At 43.8% G+C, this 16595-nt stretch overlaps 1 protein-coding gene and 1 long non-coding RNA gene across 7 annotated transcripts in view; one reads left to right on the top strand and one right to left on the bottom strand.

Annotated features, from left to right (window-relative positions):
- The first annotated feature begins 132 nt into the window (after positions 1-132).
- On the top strand, positions 133-2880 carry LOC118372358 (uncharacterized). Its single transcript, XR_008092877.1, has 2 exons — positions 133-346; positions 529-2880. It is a non-coding gene; the product is annotated as an uncharacterized LOC118372358 (long non-coding RNA).
- The window catches only part of LOC118372356 (E3 ubiquitin-protein ligase HECTD1-like), a 39618-nt gene continuing 25515 nt past the window's right edge, over positions 2493-16595 (bottom strand). For 2 of the 6 annotated variants that reach the window (XM_035758210.2, XM_035758211.2), the window contains exons 25-41: positions 12574-13398; positions 10860-11081; positions 10442-10620; positions 10006-10162; positions 9625-9847; positions 9445-9499; positions 8568-8750; positions 7961-8177; positions 7593-7797; positions 7195-7396; positions 6722-6859; positions 5934-6568; positions 5607-5685; positions 5420-5513; positions 5154-5304; positions 4700-4844; positions 2493-3536 (exon numbers count right to left, since the gene is read on the bottom strand). In XM_035758210.2, the coding sequence (XP_035614103.1) occupies positions 3399-3536; positions 4700-4844; positions 5154-5304; positions 5420-5513; positions 5607-5685; positions 5934-6568; positions 6722-6859; positions 7195-7396; positions 7593-7797; positions 7961-8177; positions 8568-8750; positions 9445-9499; positions 9625-9847; positions 10006-10162; positions 10442-10620; positions 10860-11081; positions 12574-13398 (3848 nt within the window). In that variant the 3' untranslated portion in view covers positions 2493-3398. The remainder of the gene's footprint in view (positions 3537-4699; positions 4845-5153; positions 5305-5419; positions 5514-5606; positions 5686-5933; positions 6569-6721; positions 6860-7194; positions 7397-7592; positions 7798-7960; positions 8178-8567; positions 8751-9444; positions 9500-9624; positions 9848-10005; positions 10163-10441; positions 10621-10859; positions 11082-12573; positions 13399-16595) is intronic. The other 4 variants (XM_035758213.2, XM_035758212.2, XM_035758215.2 and 1 more) reach the window with 4 other exon arrangements.

Here is a 16595-nt window from a genome sequence, read left to right as displayed (position 1 = left end):
CGCACTGCATGATGGGACATGCTCACCTTTTTATTTTTTCCTGTCATCCAAAGCAGCTCAATGATCCAAATACAGGAGCATGGGCATGTGTGCCGTTAGCACAGTTACACCACAGACAAATCATGTGAACCAGGGAAATAATATAAACATTATTAGAAAAATATATCTTAATACAAAACAAACAATCAGGTGTTTGCATGGCAGGCCTGGGACTCGCAGAGAGCCTTCTTTCCAGCACCATGGACCTTTCTCTGCTCATTGTTGAGTGTTCCTGAGTATATTGTTTATGTGTATCTTGTCAGACTCATCAAGATCTGACTTGCATCTGAAACGTTGTTGGTTTAGGGTGAGTAGCCAAATAGTATTCAAGCTTGACTGAATGCATTCAAAGCTTGGCCATAGTCGTCCTGACTTTGCTGAATTGGATATAACTGTCTGGTTACAGATGCATTAACACAAAAGGGTATTACATAAAGACTTTATGCATGATTTGCTATGACACCATTTATATTATTTCCTTTTTTGCAGATACACTAGACTAGGATGTCACCAGGATCAAGTTCCTCCTGATGGTTAACAAGCAGGGCCAGACCTGCCTGTCTAAGTACTATGAGCGGGTGGACACTGGAAAGAGGCCTTCTCTGGAGGCTGATGTTGTCAAGGGATGCCTGTCACGCTAAAAAGAAGAGGTCTCTATTTCAATTGTTATTTTTACTCTATTAGAAATCTCAATCAATCAAATGCATTTTGTATAGACCTTTTTACATCAGAAGTTGTCACAAAATGCTTTACAGATACCCAACCTTAAACCCCCAAAAGCAAGCAAGCAATGTGAAGGCAGAAGCACAGTGGCTTGGAAAAACTAGTTTTTTGTTGTTTACATTCAGGGGTAGGACACAACAGTGAGAAGATGTACATAACTGGTGACAGGGGCATGGACGAGACAATACAGAACAGAAAGAAATCCAGTTCAATAACCTACATCCATCCCTTTAATTTATCATTTTGGTTATGCAATTCTTCCTGCTGAGTTAGCTTGCCACTGCCAGTCCACATGCATTTTATACAGGTGACACAAAACTCATTATGCTATTCAAACATCCAAGTAACTATTATTTTCTATCTAGTGCTCTTTTATGGACTTCAAACTAGTATATAGACAGTATGCTGCTCTCTTCGTAGTTGCTGGTATCAGTGACACTGAGGTGAGAGTTCATAATTTTACTGTTATGTGTGAAAAAATAGTGTTATTATATTAAGGTTGAGATTTTATTATTGAGAGTATTCATGATTCATGGTGTAGGATGTCTTTCTTTCCCACGGAATTAACTGTCAGACAACTTTGTTGAGGTTCTTGACAAGTACTTTGGTCATGTGGTGAGTTCAGAGTCTCTTTTTGTTCACTACTTCAGCACATTCTGGCTGTATGCTAGATTTACTGCATGTCAACTATCCAACCACCTGTGCATAGCTCAGCATCTCAAAGGTCAGCTTTTTCTGGGACAAAAACACATTACTCTAAACTGAGCATTCCCCATTAGAGAAGCCAATACTATACATTTAAGTTGTTTTCCATTGACATATGTATCATTGGTTTGCTTAATGTATCTCTACTTTGCCTTTTGTATTGATGTGAATATTCTTGTAATTACAGGGCTCATCCGCAAAAGAGTCCTTGGTCTCAGCATGACTCCCTGTTAAATTAAAGGTTAAATAACTACAATAAAAATAACCATGTGACTGCTTTGTTTTTCTCTCCTAACAAGAGTGGATTGGATGTATCCTTTACAAATGATAAGTTTTGTTAATAACCAGTTTGAGGAAGTTAATTGAAACAGATGCTGGGGTTGTCTGCGTGTCCACCCCTCACATTAGGGGCTTGTCACGTGGCTAGCCAACTGTGCCATTCCAGGTCTGGCATTTAGTGCGGCACTGCACAGACTGAAATTCCATGACTGAAACTTAAGTCAATTCATCCTTTTACAGAAACACAATCATTTTGTACATGTATAAAACTGAGTTTGACATTTTCAATGTTTAATTGTTTTTCAAAGAATCCATGACTGAAATAATGTCACAGTAATCTTTGACCCCTCTAAGAGTAGCCAGGGTTAACAACATTTTTCTTACTAATGGAAAGGGCTCATTTGGGGGGGAATTACATGTGTATTCAATGTTAGTAGAGACCAACAAGAACCGCATCCTGGCACCTCTACTAGCTCTGGACCAGATGTCTGAGGCTCATTGAGCAGTTGTTTGAACACGAAGACTGTCGGCCTTTGAAAAAGGGGACACATTAAATCATTTGGATGGCATGGACTTCATACTTGAATTTATCAACAACCCATTGTTATTAATATAGAATAGGGAGGTTTTAGACAGCTGTAGTAATAGTTTGACTGAGGTATCACACAAACCCTGTTTTGAATTTGGTTCTTGAATGTGCCTGGAATATGTAATTCAGGTCTTTTATTAAGAAAATAAACAAGACGTTTCATACTTTGCAAACATTTTAATTTTTTGGAGCATACACATTTGAAAATATCTGTTTACTTCAAATTGCAACTGGAGTTAAATAAATGTTTATAATATACAAAGAAAATACAAGGGAAAGCATAGCTTGCTTTTTTCTTTTTAAATGTGCCTTGCACACAGAACCAGTGTTTTTGTCTCTATAGCTTTATTGTAAAATTACACAAGAAATGCACTCAGGGACTTTGATCCTTATAGCAGGATAACAAACAATCAAAACATACATAACGAAAGAAAAATGAAGAGCAAAAATAATAAGCATGTGCATCATGATTGTATGCCGTAAGATTAAGTAAAAGGAGGGAAAAATGTAATCCTAATATTCAAACAATGCAGGCACTAGTAAAACTTAACCTGGTAAGGAAATGCCCAAACACACTACAGTTAGCGCTACAGAAGCAGATGCCCTTCTTCCCTCAGGTCACGCAGGGAAAGGAAGGGGGTTGACAGCCAGATGGTGGAGAGATGGTGGCAATCTAAAAACCCTAAAATCTACAGAGAATGTACAGATGCTCACAGCCAGAGTATGAGAGAGAGTAAACACTGTAGACCATGAGGAAACTGTCTTCTAGTCGCTCAAGTCCTTCAAGCAGCAGTGTGCCCTGGGGAGGGAGGGAGCTGTAGTGGGTGGAGCGGAGGAAGGTGGGGGTGCCCCGGACCTTATCTGTATCAATAGCTAGTTGAGCCAACATGGGACTGTTTTCCTAGAGTTCACAGGGGGAAAGGACGGAACAGGGGACATTTAAGGGAGGGTGGTCGGTGGGGTTGGGAGGAGGGGGGAGAGAGATCTATTTTTCTGCAACAAAACACAATAGGCTTCACCAGCAGGGGGGGTTGTCAGTCAGAATGGGGCAGACAGGGCATGCTCAGTTGAGGTGGAAGCCCTTCTCCATGGTGGCAGCTAGGAGACGCTCTCTCATGATGTCTTCAGAGGAATACTCTGGCAGCTTCAGATAGTGTACACAAGTGTTAACAGAGGGATAGCTGGAGTCTGCCGCGTCCACCTATGGAAAGGAACAATTAGTTTAATTGCATTGCAGTCACCTTGCGGTAAACTATACACTGAACAAAACACGCAACAATTTCAAAGATTTTAGTTACAGTTCAAGTAAGGAAATCAGTCAATTGAATAAATGCATTAGATCCTAATCTACGGATTTCACATGACTGGACCTGAGGATCTCATCACAGTAGCTCTGTGCATTCAAACTGCCATTGATAAAATGCAATTGTGTTCGTTGTCCGTAGCTTAAACCTGCCCACACCGCAACCATGGGGCACTGTTCACAACGTTGACATGAACAAACTGCTCGCCCCCACGCCGCCATACACGTGGTTTCTGGTCATGAGGTAGGTTGGACGTACAGCTAAATTCTCTAAAATTACGTTGGAGACGGCTTATGGTAAAGAAATTAACAGAAATCTCTGGCAACAGCTCTGGTGGACATTCCTGCAGTCAGCATGCCAATTGACACTCCCTCAACTTTTTAGGGGCCTTTTATTGTCCCCAGCACAAGGTACACCTGTATAATGATCATGCTGTTTCATCAGCTTCTTGATAATCCATTAACCTGGCCTATCTTGGCAAAGTAGAAATGCTCACTAACAGGGATGTAAACAAATGTGCAAATGTTTATTTCAGCTCATGAAACATGGGAACAACACTTTAGGGAAGGGAAAGGGGATACCTAGTCAGTTGTACAACTGAATGCCTTAAACTGAAATGTTTCTAACGCATTTAACCCAAACCCTCTGAATCAGAGAGTTGCCTTAATCGACATCCACGTCTTCGGTGCCTGGGAAAAGTGGGTTAACTGCCTTGCTCATGGGCAGAACGGCAGATTTTTACCCTGCCAGCTCGGGGATTCGATCCAGCAGCCTTTCGGTTACTGGCCCAACACTCTGACCACTAGTTTGAACCCTGTCTATAATCCCAGAGGTCTGGAGTGGCAGATATTAGTGATGGAGGGGTAGTGTCATTCTTGGATGATAGTATGTTATGATTTAAAGCTAAATAGAATACATTTAATATCAAACATTCCCCAAATTCCTACTGTCAGCATTTCTGAAACATGTCAACATCATTAGGATGGCTTACTGTACTGCAAGGTTGACATAGTTTCCTAAACTCAGTAGTGACTTGCATCATAAAGAGCCCTTTCCTTACCTTTCGAACGATGGTGAGGCGTGGGTGCAGGTTTGCCAGACCACCAGGGGGCAGAGTGGAGCATCCTGTGGTGAACTGGAGGAAGGCTTTCCTCTCGTCAGACGACATTCCACAAAGCACGCGCACAAAACGCAGGAACCCAGGACTGTGGAGAGGACAAGGGAACCGATGAAACCGTTAAAAGGACTCTCCAGAGAAATATGAAAACAACCAGCTGTTAGATAGCGCCAGTTTATGAACTGGTACTTTAGTACACACCTCATGTTCCTCCAGAAACAAAGGTCATTAAGTAAGTAAGTCATGTTCTGGTTATGTCAGTGACCTTGCCATTTGAGTCCCTTCTAAAACATGACTAACAGTCAATACAAGGAGATCTAACGACAAATAAATTATTTCCAAGTTGGCCAAATTAAGTTCTATTCTACAAGCTGCAGTAGATGGAGGGTCATCATACCTGTCCCTAGTGTAGCCCAGCTTGGGCTCTGTGTAGTTCATGACATCCTCAGATGTCCAGGACGGAGACTGGTTTCCACACAGAATCATCTGCACCTCCTTGTGACTGAAGGAGCTCAGCTTCTCCATGGGGAACACTCGGTTAAAGCCCTCTGAGAAAGGAACCGTTCATTTCATTACATCCAAAGTGTAGTGTAGGAAAATAAACTCATTTGTGATAACTGATGCTAAAGAGATACAATCTGCGAGACATATTAATAGACATACCTCTGAATGCCTCCATTTGTTTCTGGATGCCAGTGTGCATGCAGAAGTCAAACATGAGCTCCACGTACTCCTCAGCATTATCCATGGTCACCATCTGGATGGATAAACAGAGGGAAACAGGACAGTTTCAGACAACTCATCTAACTAATACAACTCAGGTCAGAGCCAACAGTGGTGCTCTACCTACCTCGTCATCCGCATTGGGCTTCAAATCCACTGCTGAGAACCCATGCACTTTGGATGAGGGGCAAAACTGGAAATTCAATCTGAGAGAAAAGGGACTCAAAATTAACCATGTTGAATGATGACATAATTTTACAGCTGTCAAGATCAAATACAATATCAGCATCATGGGAAACTGACAAAAGAAAAGTGAACAAATTCAAAAGCGATTAATCATTGCCTACAAAACAATGTAATTAGCAAAAATGTCATTCCAGTTCAGGATATTATCCACTGAATGCCTGACTAATTTAAGAAGCTCAGTAAGAGTGGTGGTAGTAGCTGTGCTCACCCCAGGTCCTCTACACTAAGTGGGGGTCCGGAGCCCAAGGGGTTCTTCAGCATGAGGTCCTGCAGCCTAGTGTTCTTTTCATCCTCAGACTGACTGTTGTTGCCCAAGATCAGCCTCCTCTTCACCGCCAGCTCCTTCATCTCTTTCAGGAACTTGGCCCGGTGGGAGTTGACCCGCTCAAAGTCCTCCCAGGTCAGGATGCCGTGGTACCAGGCCGGGGGCTTGGGTTTAGGGGGGTCCAGGATGAACTCGGACTTGGAGTCCTCGTCAAAGCTGCCGACAGAATAGGTGTCCAGGCTCTCCTCGGTAGACGCCTCTGACTGGATCTCTGAGAAGTGGTGGTGCTGCTGCTCGGTGGGATCGAGGAGGAGAGGGCCTCCACGGGAGGCGTACAGCAGCTTGGACATGTTGCTCTTGATGTCACCCATACAGAGCAACTTGAAGAAGGGTCGTGAGATGGGAAGGTCCACCAGGCGGTTGTCCTGAATGCACTTGGCCAGGAAGACCCCCAAGAAGAGGAAGAGTTTGCTGAGGCGCTCCAGCTCGTCACTGTCCTGGGGGAATGGGGCTGGAAACAGGCCGCAGGAGCGCTGGACATAGTAGCCTGGAGGTTTCAGACCCCCACCCAGATCCACCTGATAGTACACAACACACAGTCAATAGGAAGCAGGACATTTTCATTGACATGACCTTAACCCCAAAATATTAATTAAAGGTGACACTGACATGGTTCAAATATTACCGTTTAGATCTACATTTTAATAATGTGACAGTGAAGCAGCACTTACCTGGCGAGACTCATCGTCTGGGAAGTCATCATCACAGAGCCATATACCCAGGGATGCCCTCTGGAACTCAGCTGCCACCAGAGCATAGAACTCCAGTGTGGGACCCAGGCCTGTACCCTCCTCCCCCTGGAATTCAACCTGGGGAGAGAGAGACTGGTCATTCGCTACGACCTCTCATAACTGGTCACTATGACTTCTCATAACCAGTCACGATGACCTCTCGTGGCCATGCCATTCAAAGAAATAGGGGAAGACATTACCAAGTTGGAAAAAAACAGGTGTACAGTAAGATTACAAAATGTATGCCTATGAATTGGATGAATGAGTACATATTTCACTCCATTTAGCATGACATGGACCACTTATTCATGGGTACCAATGATAATCAATAATCCCTTCACACAGACTCTCCAATGAGCATGCATGTTAGTCCAGAACAATTAATCTGGTTTATATCAGGCGTGGTGTTTTACTTCCAAAACAGATTTCCTGTCAGCGTGGATCTGCATGACGCGCTCAGCCCACTCCATCATCTGGTCTCCGCGGGGGACCTTGACTCTCTCATGTTTGAGCCGGCCCACCCTGAACTCCCCAGGGTCGTCTCTCCGCACCGTGGTGGAGGGCCGCGAGCGCTCCATGGTCGCCTCCCGCCGGTTCTGCAGCCACACCACCGCCCTGAGATACACCGACAATACAGTACGAAGTCAATTAAATTAACAGCAATGATTGGCCCTGTAATATGCGAGAGCTGTATTAGTTTGTTATTCAATGCTATATAAACAAAGACATGAAATGGGTGTGGATGTGAGAAGACGTTGCACCATTTTCAGGAGGACACACCCCTTTTGTTTAAACGTCAAGCAGCACTAACCTGGAGGCTCCAAACGCAGTGCAGGTGAAGTAGAGCTGCCGGGTCTCGAACGGGATGAGGAAAGGACACTTGCTGGTAAGCTGCTCACACCATTCTGGGAGGGCCCCGCTGGCTAGGGCCAGAGGCTCCTCAATCTGCTGGAGAATCTTCGTTGTGACTTTCTTGCTGGTGAATTCCTCGGGCGATGCATTGAATTGGAGGTCCTCTACATATGGTAAAAAACAGTTGATCAACAACGTGTGTTATTAAGAACACCAACAAGTAACATTTTCACTGCAAGAGGATAATAAAATAAGGTAGCATATTATCTTCAGGTGATATGTGATGGGGAGGGGGGGTCTGAGGTGGTATTAGGTGTGTATCTGTACCTTCCTGGAAGGTGCGTGTGTGGGCGTGGGGGTCTCCTCCGATGATGAAGAGGATGCGGAGCAGCTGGAGCACATCCTCCACACCGCAGGCGCTCTGGCTGGAGCCAGCCTTGGCCTGGGCCTGCTCACTAGCCACACTCAGGATGTCACAGGTCTGCATGGCACCCAGAGACCCAGGGCTCAGGCCCCCCGACCTGCACCCATGCTCACAAAAGTCCTGCAAGCAATCATATGGACCGTGGTTTAAACCTGATGTTTCCTCAGCTACCTGACTCTACAAACTCTCTGATTAACAGCGAAGACAGTAGCATAAAACTGGACATGGCTATTTTGCTGCACATACATCCAGTTATTGCATTCTCACAATCATTATGTTCGTACAGCAAAATAATGAAAGGGAACAGATTCACTATGTAAATCATGGTAATGCATAATTTACAGAACAGCCACAAGCCATTTGGATAAAGTTAAGAGAAGAGCAAAAACTGTCTAACAAGTGGCTAGACAAATGACAGTCAAGCAAGAAGGAAAACAATATATCAAAACAGAGAAGGGAAAATAAATAGATACATAGACAGATAAGCAACATCTTGATGCCGGTCTATACCTTGTATGCAGCTATGAGCTGAGAACAATTTCTGTTTTTCCTAATACTTTTATTAGTGCCGGTTAATTTCCAGTGGCGCAGGAAAGAGGAGTCTGCATTCTTCTGCATGTAGGTTATCAAGTCATTCTTTGGTAATTCATCAGTGCCAAGGTATTGCTCCACATGCTCTACAGACCAGCAACCCTACAACAGGAAGAACCAAATGTTGGTCTTTCCTGATTGTAAAGTCTCAAGGAAAATAGACATGCATTACAGTAGGTTGGTTTAACCACTAAAAAGAGACCCGTGCAGTTACTCTGGTTACATTATAACTAATAGGGTTTTAAGTCACAGTATCCTTGCTGCTTTAAAGGTTAGTGAGATAGGTCTGTCTTAGTCTCGAAAACCCGACCCTAGGCAACAATGACTAGGGTCTGGTTTCAATAACAGACTTTTTTGGCAACTTTGATAAGAAAAAAAAAAATGTCCTTGTTCCGGAGTCGATCTTCTTCAGATAGACACCTCTCCCAACAAATCACAATGCAGACATTCCAGAATGTTGCAATTCAAAACCAAAGTTCAGGCAAAATCTTTGCAGTGGTTTATTGAAGATAGCCACTTGCGAAATGCACTCACTAAAAATAACCTCAGTGATCTCAATCTTGCCAGCTACTGTTTAGTATTTTATTCAAGCGGATAAGGTAGTGATGTGGGCAGGGACGCAGTTCCTCTACGCCATAAAGAGTCACTGTTGCCTAGGTCGGGTTTTCGAGACTAGGTCTGTTTAATTATCCAGGAGAAGCATTTCTCTACACATTGAAAACAGCCACAAAAAATTCACTGCAAAGATTAAAAAAATGGGCAGGAGACGGGGGGAGGTGTGAAACTTGTTAATTACCATTTTTCTGCTTTCCTTCTCTTTGTCCGAATCCTTCAATTCTCTGTACATTATCCTGCAAAACAAAGTAAAAATGGAGATCTGCTATTAATTCCAGCTACTTTCAGTTTAGGTTTCATCATAGCGTCAAGTTAGAATCCTGAGGAAAAACTAAACACCCAAACAAACTAGCAGACTTACGTGTATGTGGGCTCCCAGATCCGGCGTAGTTTATCTGATTTGATACTCCCGTTGCAGGAGACCTGTAGAAGCTTCTGGACATAGTAAAAGATAGTACCCTTGTAGTTGGAGAGGGGTAGTTCAACTTCTCTTGTGGTTCCAAGCCCTGCCACTTTGAGGATGAGGGCGAGGTGGGGGGAGGGGGCACACTCAACCTCTTCCTGGACTTCAGAGCGAGGTGTACCTGCAAGGACAAGGAAAAACATGAGGAAAGAGCTCACCACTGGGCCCTAGGGTGCAATTGAAGTAGGTGTGAAAGACTTGCCATTTGTCTAGTAATCATGTACAATCCAAGTCCATCCACAGATGGATATTGAACTGAACTGTGTCGTGTTTGTGTACCTGGGGGAGGGATCTCCAGGTCAGTGGTCTGCTGGACATTGGTCCGGCCTGGCCTGGGGTCAAACGCCGGGACTAAAGCAGAGAACTGCCTTTTGAGGACAAAGTCATCGTCCCAGGTTCTCCGCCGACCCCCTTTGGTTTCATACTCTTCCTCTTCCTGATAAAACAGGACATGAACAGCCCTTAGTTCTCTGGGAGTGGCAGGCAAGGTATTACACACAACACAAACAACATGCAACACAGATCGACGTTTACAGGAGAAACAAAACTTTCATAAAAACAAGGTCACATACATTTAGTTACACACTTCACATTCGAAATTGACAAGAACTTAAACTGAAATAGGGATGTTTTCAGGCAATTCTTTTTTTACGAGGGTGCAAGCATGCAATCGACAAGTACACTTTATATGAATAGAAACTGCAACAGATTTTACCCTATTAAAATGAATGTGGAAACCAAGGTTTACCCTGGACCGTACCAAAACTTCCTCATACTCTTGGTCTTCCTGATTGTCATCCTCGTTCTCATCATCATCATCATCAGGCTCAGGCAGATCCTCCTCATCATCTAACTCAGCCAATAGCGTGTTAGCTCGACAGCTGTCCAGGAAGTCTGCAGGGAGAGGTGGTGAGATCTCACTAGAAACAACTTTGAGCATAATGCACTTCATATAGAGTCAGAAAGCACTAGCCAAATATACGAGGACACTGATGAGTCAAGAAGTGTGAAACGACAAGATGGAAGTTAGGCAGTAGAAACACGTATGTGTTAAATGAAGAAGCAGAGGAGTAGTGGAGGAGGATAGGAGAGATGTATAATATAGGAATAATAGTAAGTCTAGTATAGCCTACCATAAAGGGAAAACTCAGCATCCTGACCAGTGTCACTCTCACTAGACGTAGAGGTCAGGCTGGTCGTCAGAGTGTTACTGAGCAACTGGCCAACTGACAAACCTGTGGTTGCCGTGGCTACATTATTGCTGCTGGTTACTATGGATGTGGACATTGTAACAGTTGAGGTGGTACCAGTGGTGGTGAGGTTAGGAAAGCTCTGTGCACCCATGAGAGGAGAAGCTGCAAACAAAAACCCAAAATGCGATTAGTTCCCAAACAGAAAAAGAAGCCGGTATGATTTTGACTGGTTCCAGTTCAAACTGAATGCTGGTTGCTCTTCTACCACTACACAGGCTGGTTGCTCTTCTACCACTACACAGGCTAGGTGCTCTTCTACCACTACACAGGCTAGGTGCTCTTCTACCACTACACAGGCTAGGTGCTCTTCTACCACTACACAGGCTAGGTGCTCTTCTACCACTACACAGGCTAGGTGCTCTTCTACCACTACACAGGCTGGTTGCTCTTCTACCACTACACAGGCTGGTTGCTCTTCTACCACTACACAGGCTGGGTGCTCTTCTACCACTACACAGGCTGGTTGCTCTTCTACCACTACACAGGCTGGTTGCTCTTCTACCACTACACAGGCTGGTTGCTCTTCTACCACTACACAGGCTGGTTGCTCTTCTACCACTACACAGGCTGGTTGCTCTTCTACCACTACACAGGCTGGTTGCTCTTCTACCACTACACAGGCTGGTTGCTCTTCTACCACTACACAGGCTGTTTGCTCTTCTACCACTACACATGCTGGTTGCTCTTCTACCACTACACATGCTGGTTGCTCTTCTACCACTACACATGCTGGTTGCTCTTCTACCACTACACATGCTGGTTGCTCTTCTACCACTACACATGCTGGTTGCTCTTCTACCACTACACATGCTGGTTGCTCTTCTACCACTACACAGGCTGGTTGCTCTTCTACCACTACACAGGCTGGTTGCTCTTCTACCACTACACATGCTGGGTGCTTTTCTACCACTACACAGGCTGGTTGCTCTTCTACCACTACACAGGCTTGTCACATTCAAGCCTCAGTCAGCACCTTCTGACTTTAAAAAAAAACTGTGCATCTTACTTTTAAAGGTTAACATTAGAAAATAATGCACTGATCACCGCTCGCTTTACACAAGGATGACGCAAAAATGTAATTAGAAAATGTCAGTAATAGTCTGTCAGCAAAGCTATGATTTATTGGTGAGGCATTTGATTCTCCTTGGTTTAATGACATAGCCTAATATTAGAGCAAAGAAAACCAGAAAAAAACTGCAGCACAAAAGCAAGTACACCATTCAGATATGTGTAGTCAGTATTTCTTCTTCTTGGCTAGATGAGCGTCTGTCTGTCCTGTTTCTTCCCTTTGTGTGGTGATCAAGAGTCGGATTAGCAATCATATCAACACTGAACACAATCTACAATTTTACATTGCCAGGACAAATTTTGTTGACTACTACTCCAGGTTAATGTAAAAATTTGATAAATTATTACTGTACAAGCTGAAGCTAAACTCTAAACCAAAGCTACAAGGCTTCTTCTACAAGTCATGCCAATAATGTCAAGTGAGCTGGCAGGACAGTGGTCCCTTTATGTGCACTGAAGGCTGAGGACTGAAGGCTGAGGGCTGCATGTATCCCTGGCCTGCAGACAGTAGAGGCTGAATACTCACTGGCAGCGCTCATGACGTTTCGTCCCAGTGTGTTGGTGTTGTTGTCGCTGCTGCTGCGGCTCAGGTTCATGTTGTTGGTGGCATTGGTGCGGGACATGTTAGGAGCTCGCCGCACAAATGACTCCATGAGGCTGGCCTCTCGTGATGACAGATTAGGCACGCTGGCGCTGGAGCTCATGGGAGCGCCGGCCGCCAGCAGAGAGCTGACGGACAGACGGGCGCTGGCCACGGAACATAGAGGTCTCTGGGAAGCAGCCTCCTTACTGGAGGACTCAGACACGGAGCTGACGTCAGGCGAGCTGACGCTGACTAGTCCCATGGAGATGGCCGTGGCATCTGCCGCCGCTTGCCTGTCAGCGCCCGCTTTCCGCTCGCCACCCTCCTCTGCGGTTATCGTGCTGGTGCTGGAGGCGGATCCGGCCTCGGACAGCACCACAATGGGTTCTTGGCCCTCTGCCCCAGGGATGCCACCACCAGCCCCTAGTAACCCCCCCTGCTCCAGCAGGCTATCGGCCCGACGCTCTACCTTGGTGGAGCTGAGACTGATATCACTGCTGCTGGCCACGCTACACACCGAGCTGCTACTGCCCTTCCGGCTGGAGGAGCTGGCCCCTGCAGCAGAGGAGGAGCCGCCCTTGTCCGGACAGTTATTTTTCACCAGGCTGCTCCAGGACTGCGCTGTGCCTGAAACAGTGGATGAGACAGGTTTGGGTGACGGCGCAGACTCAGGGTCGTACCCTGGCGCAAGCTTGAGGTCAAATTTTCCTTCAGCACCCATACGATAAGAGTTTGAGCCACCAGCATCCCAGGTGACATCAATCCAGCCTGGAAAAGGATATGAATGTAGTGAGACCCAGCAGAGAGCAAGTCAAGACAGCAGTTCTGCTCAACACTGGACCAGATAACCATGTTTGTGACGTTGTCTACAGGTGGGCTGAATACAGATTCAGACTAGATCCATTAATCACCATCAGTATACCATTCTATGCAGCTATACTGAAGCTGATAAAATTGGTTTTACTATTCAGCACAATGCTAAGTCAAATTGAGATACTGGATGTCCTGATGAAACTGTATGGTCTAGTACTCTGGTCCAGGTGAAGCAGTCAGATAGAAATCAAGAGTTACAGAAAATGACAAAGCAAGGTAGAATTTAGCAAATGCAAAGCTGAAAGCCACTTGAGAAAAAGGAACTGAATAATATCGTTGTCAATGTAAATATAAAAAAATTGCAATGGAGCCCATTCAGAGCTTGCAAATTGTAACATCAACATGCACTCAGCTGACTGATGGAGACAATTAGTCAAAAAGTATTTAAAAACACACTGGAAACATGGCTGCCCAGAGATTTAACAGATAGCGACGGAGGAAATGATTGTACAAGTATGAAAAGGTTACCTGATAAGTTGGGGGAGAGGGGGGAGGGTTGCACTTCAAAATATCAAACTAATAACAAAAAGGGTATAATGGTAGTGACAGTTTGCAAGTTTTGTCAAATACGTAAATGATAATGGGAGCGGTTTTAAGACGTTTGGCATACAGAGATAGACATGTAAATCCTTTACACGCCCCTTGTATTTAATAATAATAAAAAACAAAAATGTTAAAAATAAATAAAATAATGTGGTAGGAGAGCAATAGGAGGATGAGCATCACGTAATGCAGTCTAGTCACACAGCAGTAGCACTGACTCAGATCAACAACTACGCTGCTCTGTAGTCAGGCTCTACAGTTAGTGCATTTCAAGGTAATTTCAAGGTAATTATTTATCCTTCATTAACAAAGCATGACCTTATTTGCCAATGGGGACAGAGGAAGTAGGCCTATAGTGTGAGGTCAGAAGCAGTAGGTTAACTAATAGGCCTATAGTGTGAGGTCTAGAGGTCGACCGATTAAATCGGCATGGCCGATTTGAAGTTCTCATAACAATCGGTAACCAGCATTTGACGCCGATTACATTGCACTCCACGAGGAGACTGTGTGGCAGGCTGACCACCTGTTACGAGAGTGCAGCAAGGTGCCAAGGTAAGTTGCTAGCTAGCATTAAACTGGTCTTATAAAAAACAATCGATCTTAACATAATCAAGTCAATTACACATGGTTGATGATATTACTAGTATATCTAGCTTGTCCTGCATTGCCTATAATCAATGCGGTGCCTGTTAATTTATCATTGAATCACAGCCTACTTCGCCAAAAGGGTGATGATTTAACAAGCGCATTCGCGAAAAAACCACTGTCGTTGCACCAATGTACCTAACCATAAACATCAATGCCTTTCTTAAAATCAATACACAAGTATATATTTTTAAACCTGCATATTTAGTTAAATATTGCCTGCTAACATGCATTTCTTTTAAAACCTGTTAAGGCTACCCCTGATTACTGCCCCTTCTGGAGGAATTGGGTACCCATATAAAACATGATACATTTTTGTCAAAAGTTGCTAATATATGCAAATAAAAAATATTATCGAATAGAAAACACTCTAAAGCTTCTAAAACCGCTTACATTTTGTCTCTATGTAAAGCAGAACTCTCAAAACCTGCATTCTCCCAAACTATCTCTTCTCATCTGAAAAGTTGGGTCACCTTTGACGTCATCGCAAACACCCTCCCCAAACAGTTACAGCGCCAGGAACAGTCTCCACGTGTTCAGCGTGACCTCAGCTTTCAATGGGGCTTCTCATTGTGAGAATCGCCCGCTCGCGAGAGTTTGAGCACGCGGTAAGCTCCCAGTCACTCAAAAAAACCTGTCACTTTTCTGTGCGCAATGGTCAAGTCCTCTCTTTTTTCCAAGATCGATTGAACGGTGCCTGTGTTTCTGTTTGTTCTCAAAATTGCTGTACACCTTTATAACATGTCAAAGCTTGATTATGAAGTTAGTTTGACAAGTTAACTCGACATATAATATATAATTTCGACGTTTTGGTGCGCATCCACTTCAATTTTTGCCTACATTTTGACCAAAATGCGTGTATTTTGAGAACCGAAAGACGCAGACTTGAAAACTAAACGCTGGTTTGGTGAGTATAATCCCTTCCAGTTCTGTTGATGGAAGAACAGCAAAGGTAAGGAAATATTTGTGTGTTAATTTTGGGTTTCTTTCGACTCCAAGGTAGAGGAGCCAGAATGGTACTTTTGGAGCGCCGACTCCTAGTTTAGCCTAGTGAACTCTACCTGTAACGTTAAAAATACATGTAACACAGCGATTGCATTTAGAATAAGTGTATCTTCCTATACATATGTAAAACATGCATATTTAGTCAAAGTTTATGATGTGTATTCCTTGTTAGCTGACGTTATCTGCCGGAGCTATTTAATTTCTCCTCACATTTTAGTAGCATTTTTTGAACGATGCGTAATTGTAAACAGAGATTTATGGATATATATAGCATATTATTGAAAAAAAAATGAATGTACTGTGTAACATGTTATATTACTGTCATCTGATGAAGATTTCAAAAGGTTAGTGAAATGATTTTTTTTTTAATCCTGCGTTTGTTGATTGCATATTTTTTCCTACTTGGCTATGCTAATGAGATATGTCTGCGGTGGTGGTTTGACATAAATATGTGCTATGTTTTCGCCGTAAAACATTTTAGAAATCTGACTTGCTGGGTAGATAAACAACTTGTTTATCTTTCATTTGAGCTATTTTACTTGTTAATGTGTGGAGGTTAAATATTTTTAGGAATATTTCTGCGCCACATTCCAGCTGGGGGGGGGTGGGGGCGCGTTCCCAAATGGGAACTGGTGTCTCTAACAGGTTTTAAACTAGGGAAATTGTGTCACTTCGCTTGCGTTCTGTACAAGCAGAGTCAGGCTATATGCAGCAGTTTGGGCCACCTGGCTCGTTGAGAACTGTGTGAAGACCATTTCTTCCTAACAAACACCGTAATTCACTTGCCAGAATTTTACATGATTATGACGTAACAGCAATATTTACACTTAGGGTTGCCGCCGTTCGATAAAATACAGGAACGGTTCCGTATTTCACTGAAAGAATAACTGTTTTGTTTT

Source organism: Oncorhynchus keta, chromosome 35, assembly GCF_023373465.1.
Source record: "Oncorhynchus keta strain PuntledgeMale-10-30-2019 chromosome 35, Oket_V2, whole genome shotgun sequence".
NCBI lineage: Eukaryota > Metazoa > Chordata > Actinopteri > Salmoniformes > Salmonidae > Oncorhynchus > Oncorhynchus keta.
This window is presented reverse-complemented; position numbering and strand designations above follow the sequence as displayed.